This window comes from Hordeum vulgare, chromosome 7H (assembly GCF_904849725.1).
Source record: "Hordeum vulgare subsp. vulgare chromosome 7H, MorexV3_pseudomolecules_assembly, whole genome shotgun sequence".
NCBI lineage: Eukaryota > Viridiplantae > Streptophyta > Magnoliopsida > Poales > Poaceae > Hordeum > Hordeum vulgare.
The window spans coordinates 417,090,113-417,103,742 of NC_058524.1; the positions used below are offsets into that span (position 1 = coordinate 417,090,113).

The window sequence follows — 13,630 nt, forward strand, 5'->3', positions numbered from 1 at the left end:
TACTTAATAGTCTTACGACCATCAAGTAGTTCTCCCAAAGTCTACACTTCATTTTCATACATGGATCCTCTCTTGATTTCATGGCCTCCAGCTATTTGTCAGAATCTGGGCCCACCATCACTTCTCCATAGCTCGTAGGTTCATTGTTGTTCAACAACATGACCTCCAAGACAGGGTTACCATACCACTCTGTAGTAGTACGCGACCTTGTCGACCTACGAGGTTTGTAGTAACTTGATCCGAAGCTTAATGATCACCATCATCAGTTTCTACTTCAATTGGTGTAGGCCCGACAGGAACAACTTCATGCACCCTGCCACACACTAGTTGAAGTGACGGTTCAATAACCTCATCAAGTTCCACCACCCTCCCACTCAATTCTTTCGAGAGAAACCTTTCCTCGAGAAAGGACCCATTTCTAGAAACAAACACTTCGCTTCTGGATCTGAGATAGGAGATGTACCCAACTATTTTGGATATCCTTTGAAGATGCATTTATCCTCTTTGGGTTTGAGCTTATCAGACTGAAACCTTTTCACATAAGCATCGCAGCCCCAAACTTTTAAGAAACGACAACTTAGGTTTCTCCAAACCATAGTCTATACTGTGTCATCTCAACAGAAATACGTGGTGCCCTATTTAAAGTGAATGCGGTTGTATCTAATGCATAACCCATAAACGATAGTGGTAATTCGATAAGAGACATCACAGTATGTGCTATATCCAATAGGGTGCGGCTATGACGTTTGGACACACCATCACACTATGGTGTTCTAGGTGGCATGATTTGCGAAACAATTTCCACATTGTCTTAACTGTGTACCAAAACTCGCAACTCAGATATTCATCTCTATGATCATATCGTAGACAGTTTATCCTCTTGTCACGACGATCTTCACTGTGAAATAGCTTTGAACTTTTCAATATTTCAGACTTGTGATTCATCAAGTAAATACTCCTGTGTCTACTCAAATCATCAGTGAAGTAAGAAGATAACGATATCCACTGCGTGCCTCAGCACTCATTGGACTGCATACATCAAAATGCATTGCTTCCAACAAGTTACTTTCTTGTTCCATGTGGTATGATTTTGCATGTCTCAAGTGATTCAAAATCAAGTGAATCCAAACGATCCATCCGCATGGAGTTTCTTCATGCGTTTATACCAACAGGTGTGGTTTGCATGTCTCAAACGTTTCAAAAATGAGTGAGTACAAAGATCCATCAGCATGGAGTTTCTTCATGCATTTTACACCAACATGACTCAAGTGGCAGTGCCACAAGTAAGTGGTACTATCATTATTACTTTGTATCTTTTGGCACCAATATTATGAACATGTGTAACACTACGATCGAGATTCAATAAACCATTGAGGGTAATTATTCAAGCAAATAGAATAACTATTATTTTCTTTAAATGAATAATCGTATTGCAATAAACACGATCCAATCATGTTCATGCTCAACGGAAACACCAAATGACAATTACTTAGGTTTAACACCAATCCCGATGATAGATGGAGCGTGTGATGTTTTGATCACATCAACCTTGGAAACACTTCCAACACGTATCATCACCTCACCTTTAGCTAGTCTCCGTTTATTCCGTGGCTTTCATTTCGAGTTACTAATCACTTAGCAACCGAACCGGTATCCAATACCATCGTGCTACTAGGAGTACTAGTAAAGTACACATCTATATCATGTATATCAAATATACTTAGGTTGAGTTTGCTAGCCTTCTTATCTACCAAGCATCTAGGGTAGCTCCACCTTAGTGACCGTTCCCCTCGTAACATAAGCACTTAGTCTCGGGTTTGGGTTCAATCTTGGGTTTCTTTAGAGCAGCAATTGGTTTGCCGTTTCATGAAGTATCCCTTCTAGCCCTTGCCCTTCTTGAAACTAGTGGTTTTAATAACCATCAACAATTTATGCTCCTTCTTGATTTCTACATTCGCAGTGTCAAACATTGCGAATCGCTTAAGGATCATCATATCTATTCTCGATATGTTATAGTTCATCACGAAGCTCTAGCAGCTTGGTGGCAGTGACTTTGGAGAACCATCACTATCTCATCTGGAAGATTAACTCCCACTTGATTCAAGCGATTGTTCTACTCAGACAATCTGAGCATATGCTCAACGATTGAGCTTTTCTCCTTTACTTTGTAGACAAAGAATCTTGTCGGAGGTCTCATACCTCTCAACATGGGCACGAGCATGAAATCTCAATTTCATCTCTTAGAACATCACTTATGTTCCGTGACGTTTCAAAATGTCATTGGTGCCTTGCTTCTAAGCCATTAAGTATTACGCACTGAACTATCACGTAGTCATCAAAAACGTGTATGTCAGATGTTCGCAACATCCACAAACGACGCTCGAGGTGCAGCACACCGAGTGGTGCATTAAGGACATAAGCCTTCTGCCCAACAATGAGGACAATCCTCGGTTTTACGGACTAATTCTGCAAAGTTGCTACTATCATCTTCCAACTAAATTTTCTCTAGGAACATATAAAAAACAGTAGAGTTATAGCGCAAGCTACATCATAATTCGCAAAGACCTTTTGACTATGTTCATGATAATTAGAGTTTAACTAATCAAATTACTTAATAAACTCCCACTCAAAAAGTACATCTCTCTAGTCATTTGTGTAGTACATGATCCAAATTCACTAACTCAAGTCCGATCATCACGTGATTTGAGAATAGTTTCAGTGGTAAGCATCTCTATGCTAATCATATCAACTATACGATTCATGCTCGACCTTTCGGTCTCTTGTGTTCCGAGGCCATGTCTGCACATGCTAGGCTCGTCAAGTTTAACCCGAGTGTTTCGTGTGTGCAACTGTTTTGCACCCGTTGTATGTGAACGTTGAGTCTGTCACACCCGATCATCACGTTGTGTCTCGAAACGATGAACTGTCGCAACGGTGCACAGTCGGGGAGAACACAATTTCATCTTGAAATTTTAGTGAGAGATTACCTTATAATGCTACCGCCGTTCTAAGAAAAATAAGGTGCATAAAAGGATTAACATCACATGCAATTCATAAGTGACATGATATGGCCATCATCTTGTGTTTCTTGATCTCCATCACCAAAGCACTGACATGATCTTCTTGTCACCGGTGCCACACCATGATCTCCATCATCGTGCTGCCATCGAGGTTGTCGTGCTATATATGCTATTACTACTAAAGCTACGACCTAGCAATATAGTAAACGCATCTGCAAACACAAACGTTAGTTTAAAGACAACCCTGTGGCTCCTGCCGGTTGCTGTAGCATCGACGCGCAAGTCGATATTAACTATTACAGCATGGTCATCTCATACATCCAAAATATCACAACACGTCATTGGTCATATAATATCACAAGCATACCGTGCAAAAACAAGTTAGACGTCCTCTAATTTATTGATGCATGTTTTACGTGGCTGCTATGGGTATCTAGTATGATCTTATCTTACTTACGCAAAAACCACAACAAAGATGTGCAAATTGCTATTTAACCTCTCTCCAAGGACCGCCTCGGTCAAAACCAATTCAACTAAAGTTGAAGAAACAGGCACCCGCTAGTCATCTTTATGCAACGAGGTTGCATGTCAGTTGATGAAACCAGTCTCTCGTAAGCGTACGAGTTATGTCGGTCCGGACCGCTTCAATTCAATAATACCACCGAATCAAGAAAAGACTAAGGAGGGCAGCAAATCAAACATCACCGTCCACAAAACCTTTTGTGTTCTACTCGAGATAACATCTACGCCTGAACCTAGCTCGTGATGCCACTGTTGGGGAACGTTGCATGGGAAACAAAAAAATTCCTACGCACACGAAGACCTATCATGGTGATGTCCATCTATGAGAGGAGATTAGATCTACGTACCCTTGTAGATTGCTCAGCGGGAAGCGTTAAGAAATGCGGTTGATGTAGTGGTACGTCTTCATGATCCGTCCCTCGAACCGTCCCACGAACCGTCTCGCGATCCATCCCACGATCAATCCCGATCTAGCGCCGAACGGGCGGCACCTCCGCGTTCAGCACACGTACAACTCGATGACGATCTTGGCCTTCTTGATCCAGCAAGCAAGACGGAGAAGTAGATGAGTTCTTCGGCTGCGTGACGACGCGCCGGTGTCGGTGATGATCTATTCCTGCAGAGCTCCGCCCGAGCTCCGCATAAATCTAATCTAGGGGAAGAACTGCGAGGTGTAGGTTTGACTTGCATGTGGCAAAGTTGTGTCTCAAAACAGCCCTAAATCTCTAGTATATATAGGAGGATCCAAGGGGTGGGGCAAAGCCCTAGGGCGCCGTCCAAGGAGGCCTCCTTGGGTCGGTCGACTTGGGGAAGGGAGGAGTCCTTCTCCAATCCCACTTGGATTAGGACTCCTTCCTTATTTTCCCACCTCTTTTGGATTTTCCACTTTTTCCTCATGGGCTTTCCTTGGATGACTTTGTCAGCCCATTATACCTTATTGTACATCCAATGAACCCATGTGGACCCCTTGGGGCGTGGTGGGCCCACCCAGTGGCCCCCCGGAACCCATTCATCATTCCCCGTACACTCCGGCAATGCCCGAAAACTTTCCGGAATCCAAACACCAACTTCCTATATATCAAACTTCGTTTCCGGACCATTCCAGAAACCCTCGTGACGTCCGTGATCTCATACGGGACTCCGAAAAACCTTCGTTCACCAACACATATAACTCTACTATACTAAAACATCATCGAACCTTAAGTGTGGAGACCCTGCGGGTTCGAGAACTATGCAGACATGACCCGAGACACTTCTTGATCAATATACAATAGCGGGACCTAGATGCCCATATTGGATCCTACATATTCTACGGAGATCTTATCGGTTGAACCTCTGTGCCAAGGATTCATATAATCCCGTATGTCATTTCCTTTGTCCTTCTGTATGTTACTTGCCCGAGATTCGATCGTCGGTATCCGCATACCTATTTCAATCTCGTTACTCGCAAGTCTCTTTACTCGTTCTGTAATACAAGATCCCGTGACTTACATCTAGTCACATTGCTTGGAAGGCTTGTGTGTGATGTTGTATTACCGAGTGGGTCCCGAGATACCTCTCCGTCACACGGAGTGACAAATCCCAGTCTTGATCCATACTAACTCAACGGACACCTTCGGAGATACGTGTAGAGCACCCTTATAGTCACCCAGTTACGTTGCGACATTTGATACACACAAGGTATTTCTCCGGTGCCAGTGAGTTATATGATCTCATGGTCATAGGAATAAATACTTGACACGCAGAAAACAATAGCAATAAAATGACACAATCAATATGCTACGTTCATAGTTTGGGTCTAGTCCATCACATGATTCTCCTAATGATGCGATCCCGTTATCAAGTGACAACACTTGTCTATGGTCAGAAAACCTTGACCATCTTTGATCAACGAGCTAGTCAACTAGAGGCTTACTAGGGACAGTGTTTTGTCTATGTATCCACACATGTATTTGTGTTTCCAATCAATACAATTATAGCATGGATAATAAACGATTATCATGAACAAAGAAATATAATAATAACTAATTTATTATTGCCTCTAGGGCATATTTCCAACATTTCGGAGATACCCGTAGTGCACCTTTATAATCACCCAGTTACGTTGTGACATTTGATACACCCAAAGCGCTCCTATGGTATCCGGGAGTTTCACAATCTCACGGTCTAAGGAAATGATACTTGACATTAGAAAAGTTTTAGCAGACGAACAACACGATCTAGTGTTATGCTTAGGATTGGGTCTTGTCCATCACATCTTTCCCCAATGATGTAATCCCATTATCAATGACATCCAATGTCCATGATGAGGAAACCATGATCCTCTATTGATCAACGAGCTAGCCAACTAGAGGCTCACTAGACACACATTGTTATCTATATATTCACACATGTGTTACGGTTTCCGGTTAATACAATTATAGCATGAACAATAGACAAATTATCATGAACTAGGAAATATAATAATAACCATTTTATTATTGACTCTAGGACATATTTCCAACATGACATGCAACTTGTGGCAATTGACAACGACCCTTGGTTTGTCGTCGAGATGACATTCCATCTCTAGGACCCAACACGTAGCAGAAATGGTCACTCTCCTAGTGGACTTCCACAATGTTATTACCTCTAACACTATCTTCATGCAATATTTATTTAACTTGCGACAACTTAAATTGCACTCCGTAAAATTGATCATGTACTTAGAAAATGCTAATGAAACATTTAAAAAGTTTACATGCGTATTTGAAAAATGTTAGTTAAGCATTTGATTTTTAATGTGTATAGAAAAATGTTGACCATGTATCTAAAATGGTAATCTTGTATTTGAAAATGATAATCAAGCCATTGCAAGATCTTAAAAAACATGGATAGAATAAATACTGACCGTGTATTAAAAAAATGAAACCTGTATCTAAGAATGTTAAACTTGTGTTAGAAAAATATTCTTGTCATACAAGTAAAATGTATGATGAATATTGAAAGATTCAAAGAAAAATGAGAAACAAATGAAAACTGACAAAAGAAATAAAAGAAACCAAAGAAAAACAAAACCGAAGAAACAATTGCAAAAAGAATGGGACACAGTAAAAAAACAAATATAGAAACACACAAAAAACACTGAAAATCATAGGAAGCAGGGAAGAAACAAAAAATCAAATAAAAATACAAAAGGAATGAGAAAGAAAAATAAAAATAATAAGAAACAGAAGAAAACTGATGCAAGAAAGAAAAGAAAAAATCTCAAAAAACTCGAGAAAAGAAAAAAAAACTAAGGAAAAAAGAGGGAAACCATTCATACCGATAAATAAATGAAGAAACCGGCTAAAACAAATAAAAACGAAAAAAAAACCCGTTGTAGAACCAAAAGAAAATCATGGTAAGAATATTTTTTTTTTCAAAGAAACTAATGCGAACAAGAGTGTCTCGATCAAAACCAGATCAAACCAGAAACAACCAGACGAAACTGGTTTGGTCCAATGGCTGCACATGAGGGAAAGGTTTTGGAGCGAGATATAGCTCTCGCAGCTAAAGTCTACGGTAGGATTTGGGGATTTGCGTGAGCAAGCCTACGCAGCTCTCATGATATTGCTTTCCTTATGCTAGCACTGGTTTTGTTGTTGAAATAAAAGGGTTCATGCAGTATTACCTCCGGTCTTTTATGCTCTGTATACAAGATTTTTTTTTTATGTCAAACTTCATAAAATTTAATCATATTTATGTAAAATTATCAACATCTACAATGCTAAAGGTATACAATATGAAAATTAAATTCATGATACATTTAATGCTATTGATTTTGCATTGCGATTGTTGATTTTTTTTCCTAATGAAGTCGACCAAAATTTTCAAAGACTGTCTTTAAACAAATCTTATATGCGGAGTAAAATGTACATGGGGGAGTATCCTTTTTATTGATGGCTCAACGATCATGTGTTGTGTGCCAACGACTTAATTTATTCATTATATTTTACATGCACAGTATTTTTTTCAGTTTATAAATATTATATATTTTAATATAGACTACATACAAAATGGAATGATTGAACAAACACATTAAAACATTAGGACATCTTGTATTTATGATAGCTTGAAGATAAGTTTCAGTTTCCACAGTACACCATTCTTGAATTCTCACATGCCCCACATATATGAAGACCGGTATGACAGCAGAGTCAAAACCGAAATAGAAGACCTGAAAAAGGAGAGGAGGAAAAAGCTACACAAATCCAATAAAACTTGACGCTACGATGAAGTCATTTTCCCTAGCCAACTTTCCATTGTCATCTTGCAAACGGCCCAGAGCTTGTCCACATCTCCACCCTCCCATCCACAAGAAGGCCCAACCCAAGCTTTCAGAAGCCCCACCTGTCAGTAACCCACCACAACCCTAGAACCGCCATTCCGTTACCTCCATCTTGACCCCACATGTCATCCACCCATCAGCACCACGACATATATATACCCAGCTGGGCCTAAGCCCACCACGCGCCACCTTCCCCTCTCCTACCTCCCAAAAATAAAGGAGAAAAAGGAGAGAGAGAGAGAGAGAGAGAGAAACGCGAAACCCCAAATCGATGGCCGCCGCCGCCCTCCTCCGCCGCTCGCCGGCGGCGCGCGCCCTCCTTTCGCCGGCCCTCTCCTCCCGCCTCGTCGCCTCCAAGCCCCATTCCTCTTCCCCCGCGCCGCCGCCGCCCTCATCGAAGCCTGCTAGCACCAAGACCTTCTCGATCTACCGCTGGGACCCGGATTCCCCGTCGACGAAGCCCCACCTCAAGGACTACAAGGTGGACCTCTCCGACTGCGGCCCCATGGTGCTCGACGCGCTCCTCAAGATCAAGAACGAGCAGGACCCGTCCCTCACCTTCCGCCGGAGCTGCCGCGAGGGCATCTGCGGCAGCTGCGCCATGAACATCGACGGCGACAACGGGCTGGCCTGCCTCACCAAGATCTCCTCGGAGGCGGCCGGTGCCTCCACGATCTCGCCGCTCCCGCACATGTTCGTCGTCAAGGACCTCGTCGTCGACATGACCAACTTCTACAACCAGTACAAGAGCGTCGAGCCGTGGCTCAAGCGCAAGGACCCGGCGTCGGCCGGAGGGAAGGAGATCTACCAGTCCAAGGCCGACCGCGCCAAGCTCGATGGCATGTACGAGTGCATCCTCTGCGCCTGCTGCTCCACATCCTGCCCGTCCTACTGGTGGAACCCAGAAGAGTATCTCGGCCCCGCAGCGCTGCTCCATGCCAACAGGTATACCTGCGCCTCGCTCGTATTCTCTTGATATCGTGAATTGTGATGATATGCTGAGTATGTTGCTTCTGTGTGCTGGATCTACTCGATTACCGAGTGACATGTGATTGATCGGTTGGTGTGTCATGCTGTGAAATGGTTGTGGGATGATACGTAGGGTGGTTTCATCTCGCCTAGGTAGTTCTAGGCATGCAACTATGTGCGTTTTATCTAGGAGAATTGTTCACTGGTATGTGGTGGTGAATTATTTGGTACATTTATGCAATGATCATCTGTTACTTTTTTGCTAGCTCCCTGGCAAAGCGGTGTACATGATTGTTTGGCGGATAGTGTGAAATGCCCGTTTGGTTGAAGAATGCCTATACATTTTGGGCATCAGTGACTGTTTGTATATATATTATTAGGTCCATTTATGCAATGATCATCTGTTACTTCTTTGCTAGCTCCCCGGCGAAGCAGTGTAGATGATCATTTGGTGGGTACTGTGAAATGTCCGTTTGGTTGAAGAATGCCTTATCTAGGGACTGTTTTTATTCTTTTTTATCTGGTCTTTGGCTGATTGTTTTGGAAGTTGATGCGCCACTGTTGGAAATAATCATGAGTTTGTCATTTCAGCAGTCTGCTTCTTCATGACTTCGCGAGTCTTCTTCCTTATTAGGATTGTGGATGACATCGGAAGTCCTAGCCCCCCTATCCCCCCACTAGTAGCCTAATTCTTGAGGTGGCCTTGATTTGGAAGTTACTTTTATTTGTGGTAACCTCTCTTTCAGTATAGAGCATGCTAGTTTCCCCCTTTACCCGCAAATTATGGTTATGTTCTACCAGAATTAAAATGCTAATTGTCTAATATATTTAATGCCTTTTGTTGTAAGCTTTAGGATGTTGTTAAGTCCATGACACGTTCACCCGTTCACCCTTTTTAGGCTTCCGCTGTGGGGGACGCTAATGAAACCAAAACCCAGCATGTTCATGCACGTCCAAGCTCGAGGATATCATGGGGTCTCAGAGAAGAGAAACATGCGTGATCACAAACGTAGATTGCTTGCAGCAAAATATGAGCTGAGAGGAAAGCTTTATAAGTCTGTCTGTAGGGACCCTGATCTTCCATCAGATATGCGGGATAAGTTTCGCTATAAGTTGTCCAAGCTGCCAAGAAATAGTAACATGACACGTCTTAGAAACCGCTGTATTTTCACGGGCCGCTCTCGTGGTGTCTACCAAAAATTCCGCATGTCTCGTATCGTGTTCCGTACCTTGGCAAATAAGGGTGAACTGATGGGTGTTAAGAAAGCATCTTGGTAGATGTTAACAGATGGGTAGAAGAAAGAACTAGCTCTTCAGTAGGCCAGCAAAATAAGGTTGCCCTCTTTCAGTGTTTGATTCCTGAAACTATCTGTCAAGTTTTTTTACTGCCAGCAAACGGCATGGTTTTCTCTTTATTTAGTTGAGGCAGTGTAATGTACTGTTTTTCATGCTATTCAGCATTTATGAAGCTAAAGATTCTATTGTTCAAGGTTTCTATAAGCTGGCTGTTTGATTCAATATTTATCTCATCTGGTTTTATTTGATGAGTGCACTGAGATTTAGTATATCTGATCCTCTGATTTATCATATTGTTTGTCACAATTTGCCCTTTTAACTTCTAATCTAAAACATGATCTGATATAAGGCACACAAAAATTTGAACAATATCTTTTGACTAATAATTGCAAGTGCCCTTAGTCAGAAGAACCGGGAAACATCTTAGTCATTTATAACTTGTTTAAGTATCATTTTCACATATCTGCAAGTGTTTCAAATGCCTTGAGCCATAAACACATTGGTTCTTTGGATTGGGCTTACGACTGCAGTGTCTGAGAGATATAACATGCTTCTTTGGCGTGTGCCATAAACACATTGGTTCTTCCCAGGTGGATCCAAGACAGCCGTGATGAGTTCACAAAGGAGCGCCTTGACTCCATCAACGACGAGTTCAAGCTGTACCGCTGCCACACCATCAAGAACTGCACGCATGCCTGCCCCAAGGGGCTGAACCCTGCAAAGCAGATCGACACAATAAAGAAGCTGCAGCTCGGAGCCTGAGTGTGAGCAGAGCAGGGTCTTCCCCCGTGGAGATGTCGGAAAGTTGTAATCAGCCTGCCATTTGGTTTGTTTTTGCTCCATGGTTTCTACCCTGACGAATAATGGATGGAAACGCCTGGCGATTCCGTGTAGGGAGTGAATAATTGCTACCAGATTTTGTTCTTTCCGTGCTGTATCTAGTTTGGTGGTTCATCATATTTTGATGCTCATGCATGAAGTAATTCATAAACTTATTAATTATTATCAACGTTTGGATGGTGTTGTCTACTTCCTTCGTCTGTGTTACAGAATAGTTCTGCAATGATCAGCGTAAACGAAGAGGAAAGACATTGTGGAGCACGAAGATGAACGTCATTTCGTGTATTTTTAACTGAAATTCACCGAAAATACCTAGACGTTTCAATCCAGACGATCTCCGATCTTGTCTTTTCTTGAGACGAATACGATCTTGTCGTTTGGTACCATAGGACATTCTAGGGCACGCTTATATTCCTACTACTGTGAGATATCTGAATTTCCGATTCATTTCACGACTCCACTTCCTCTCACCAAAGTCTCCATGTAAATCGTGTGGTCCCCGCCTAGTTGCTCCCACAGCCAATGGCATTGCAAGTTGCAGGCCGCGAGATAAGCTTTCAAACCTCCATCGCACACTCGCCGCACAAGATAAGCTAGCCACGCCACATCGTCCGTTCTAGAAACGCAGGGGAAGGGAAGGGCATCGCATTACACACCCGCGCACCCCACAGCACCCCTCCATCCACCTTTTTGCCAGCGTGAGAGCTTCTTGCGAGGGAGAGAAGGCAGCGAGCAACCAGGGAGCTAGGCGTCAATGGCGACCATAGCCACGATGACCATGCTCAAGCCCGCCAAGATCACGGCGAGGTCGGCGCCTTCGTCGTCGACGTCGTCCAGCGCCAAGGTGGCGTCGCCGAGCATCTCGCTGCGCAGCCTGCAGAAGAACGCGGCCAAGAAGGGAGCCCTGGCCGTGTCGCCGGCGGCCGCTGCCATGGCGAGCGCCTTCTTCACCTCGCTGGCCTCGTCGGACGCGGCGATGGCGTCGCAGCGGATCGCGGACGTGGCGGCGGCGGCGCCCGCGGACGACAACCGGGGCCTACTCCTGCTCTTCGTGGTGGCGCCCGCGCTCGGGTGGGTGCTCTACAACATCCTCCAGCCGGCGCTGAACCAGCTCAACAAGATGCGGTCCGAGAAGGCGCTCGTCGCCGGGCTGGGCATCGGCGCTGCCGCGGCCGCCGGCCTGGCCGCCGTGCCGGAGCCGGCCTCCGCCGCCGTGCAGGAGCTCGCCGCGCTGGCGGCGGTCGCGCCGGCCGACGACAACCGGGGCCTGCTGCTGCTTTTCGTGGTGGCGCCCGCCCTCGGCTGGGTGCTCTACAACATTCTGCAGCCGGCGCTCAATCAGCTCAACAAAATGCGGTCCAACTGAGCGCGCGTACGTCGTCGTCGTCGTCATGGCATCGTACCGTATGTTGTGTGCGTTGGTCTATTATAAGAGTCGTGGTAGTAGCGTGGAACGTGGTGTGAGTGTCCGCTTGCATACTCTCTAATCTTGTTCCTTCCATTGATCAAATGCAGTACAGCTCTTCTTGTTTTCTCTCACTTCAGTTTAATGTTCTTTTCTGCTACTACGTTCCATGCTGGATTGGGGTTTTGGGAGGTGCTTTGATCATAGATAGGCACGACGGGCCGAGAAGCTTTGGAAAGCCTGGGCAAACCGCAAGTCACAGAGTGCTTAGGATGCCATGTTTTTCTTGCAAACCACTAATACTGTACTTATATCACTACTTCACTAGAAATCTCATGATCGCTCCAGTAGAGATTAGCCGTTTGGAGCACTCGATCTGTGGTTTGGGTTCGAGCAATCTTCTTCACTCACTAGCGCCCCTCGTACAAAGGGGTGGTGTGCCGACGAAGGTGGCCAGTGGGTGGGTGCCGACGAAGGTGGCCAGTTGGTGGGTACCTCACAATAGGCTGTAGGAGAGCGAAAGCCTTCTTCTGCTTCCAAGCTTAAATGAGTAAATTAAACAAAAGAATAAATTTCTTTTTAAGGCAAACATTGACAATTTTTATTAGTTCTTGAAAAATTAGACAAAATCGACACTCCCAAATGCTTGTAAAAAGGGACATATCCATTTTCTCTCCTAACTTTGACCCGACCACATCTTTACCCCTAAAATAAATAGTGGTCAACTTTGCCCCTCTTCCGTTAGAGTGCTTTATGAAAATACCCTTCCGTGTCATTTCCGTTCGGTCAAATGCCTTTGATCGCCAATGTGCTGTTCTTTGAACATTTGTAACCCTCGCTACATATGTCACTTACACGTGGGACCCACCCAAATAAAGGAAAAAAGGACAAAACTCTCTCCCATCTCTCCCACGTACACATGGGACCCAATACAAAAGAAAAAAAAACTCTCTCTCTCTCCAGTCTATCTCTCTCATGTCCCCTCTAAGAGCATCTCTAGCAGACCCCCTATAATGCTCCGACCCGCAAAATAACTGTCAAAATACGGGTCGGGATGAGAAATGCTGCCAGAGTGGACCCTGCAAAGGCGTTCGGCCCGTAAATTTTTTGCGGGGCGCGGCAAAAGTTCGCCCTCAACCTTCAGATTCACGGGGTGGGAGGCCGACCCGAGCTCGCCCCTTATCTGCAACGAGATTTGGCGCGAGAGAAATTTTTGTGCCGTTCCCCCCGCTCCCCCTCCTCATCAGCCGTTACCCCGCCCACCGCGTG

The 13,630-nt window shown here is 44.3% G+C and overlaps 2 protein-coding genes across 3 annotated transcripts; both read left to right on the top strand.

The window, feature by feature from the left end:
• Positions 1 to 8,031: 8,031 nt before the first annotated feature.
• Positions 8,032 to 11,145, top strand: LOC123411184 (succinate dehydrogenase [ubiquinone] iron-sulfur subunit 1, mitochondrial). 2 transcript variants are annotated; one of them, XM_045104123.1, is made up of 2 exons: positions 8,032 to 8,796; positions 10,707 to 11,145. In XM_045104123.1, exons 1-2 carry the CDS (start codon positions 8,123 to 8,125, stop codon positions 10,876 to 10,878), a joined length of 846 nt encoding a protein of 281 aa, XP_044960058.1. In that variant the 5' UTR covers positions 8,032 to 8,122; the 3' UTR covers positions 10,879 to 11,145. The 2 variants fall into 2 exon arrangements, with proteins under 2 accessions (XP_044960058.1, XP_044960057.1); XM_045104122.1 differs by lacking the exon at positions 10,707 to 11,145 and adding an exon at positions 9,720 to 10,309 and having other exon boundaries at positions 8,038 to 8,796.
• A 404-nt stretch (positions 11,146 to 11,549) lies between these two features.
• Positions 11,550 to 12,495, top strand: LOC123411185 (photosystem II core complex proteins psbY, chloroplastic). Its single transcript, XM_045104124.1, has one exon. The coding sequence runs from the start codon at positions 11,711 to 11,713 to the stop codon at positions 12,320 to 12,322; it is 612 nt and encodes a 203-aa protein (XP_044960059.1). The 5' UTR covers positions 11,550 to 11,710; the 3' UTR covers positions 12,323 to 12,495.
• The last annotated feature ends 1,135 nt before the right edge of the window (positions 12,496 to 13,630 follow it).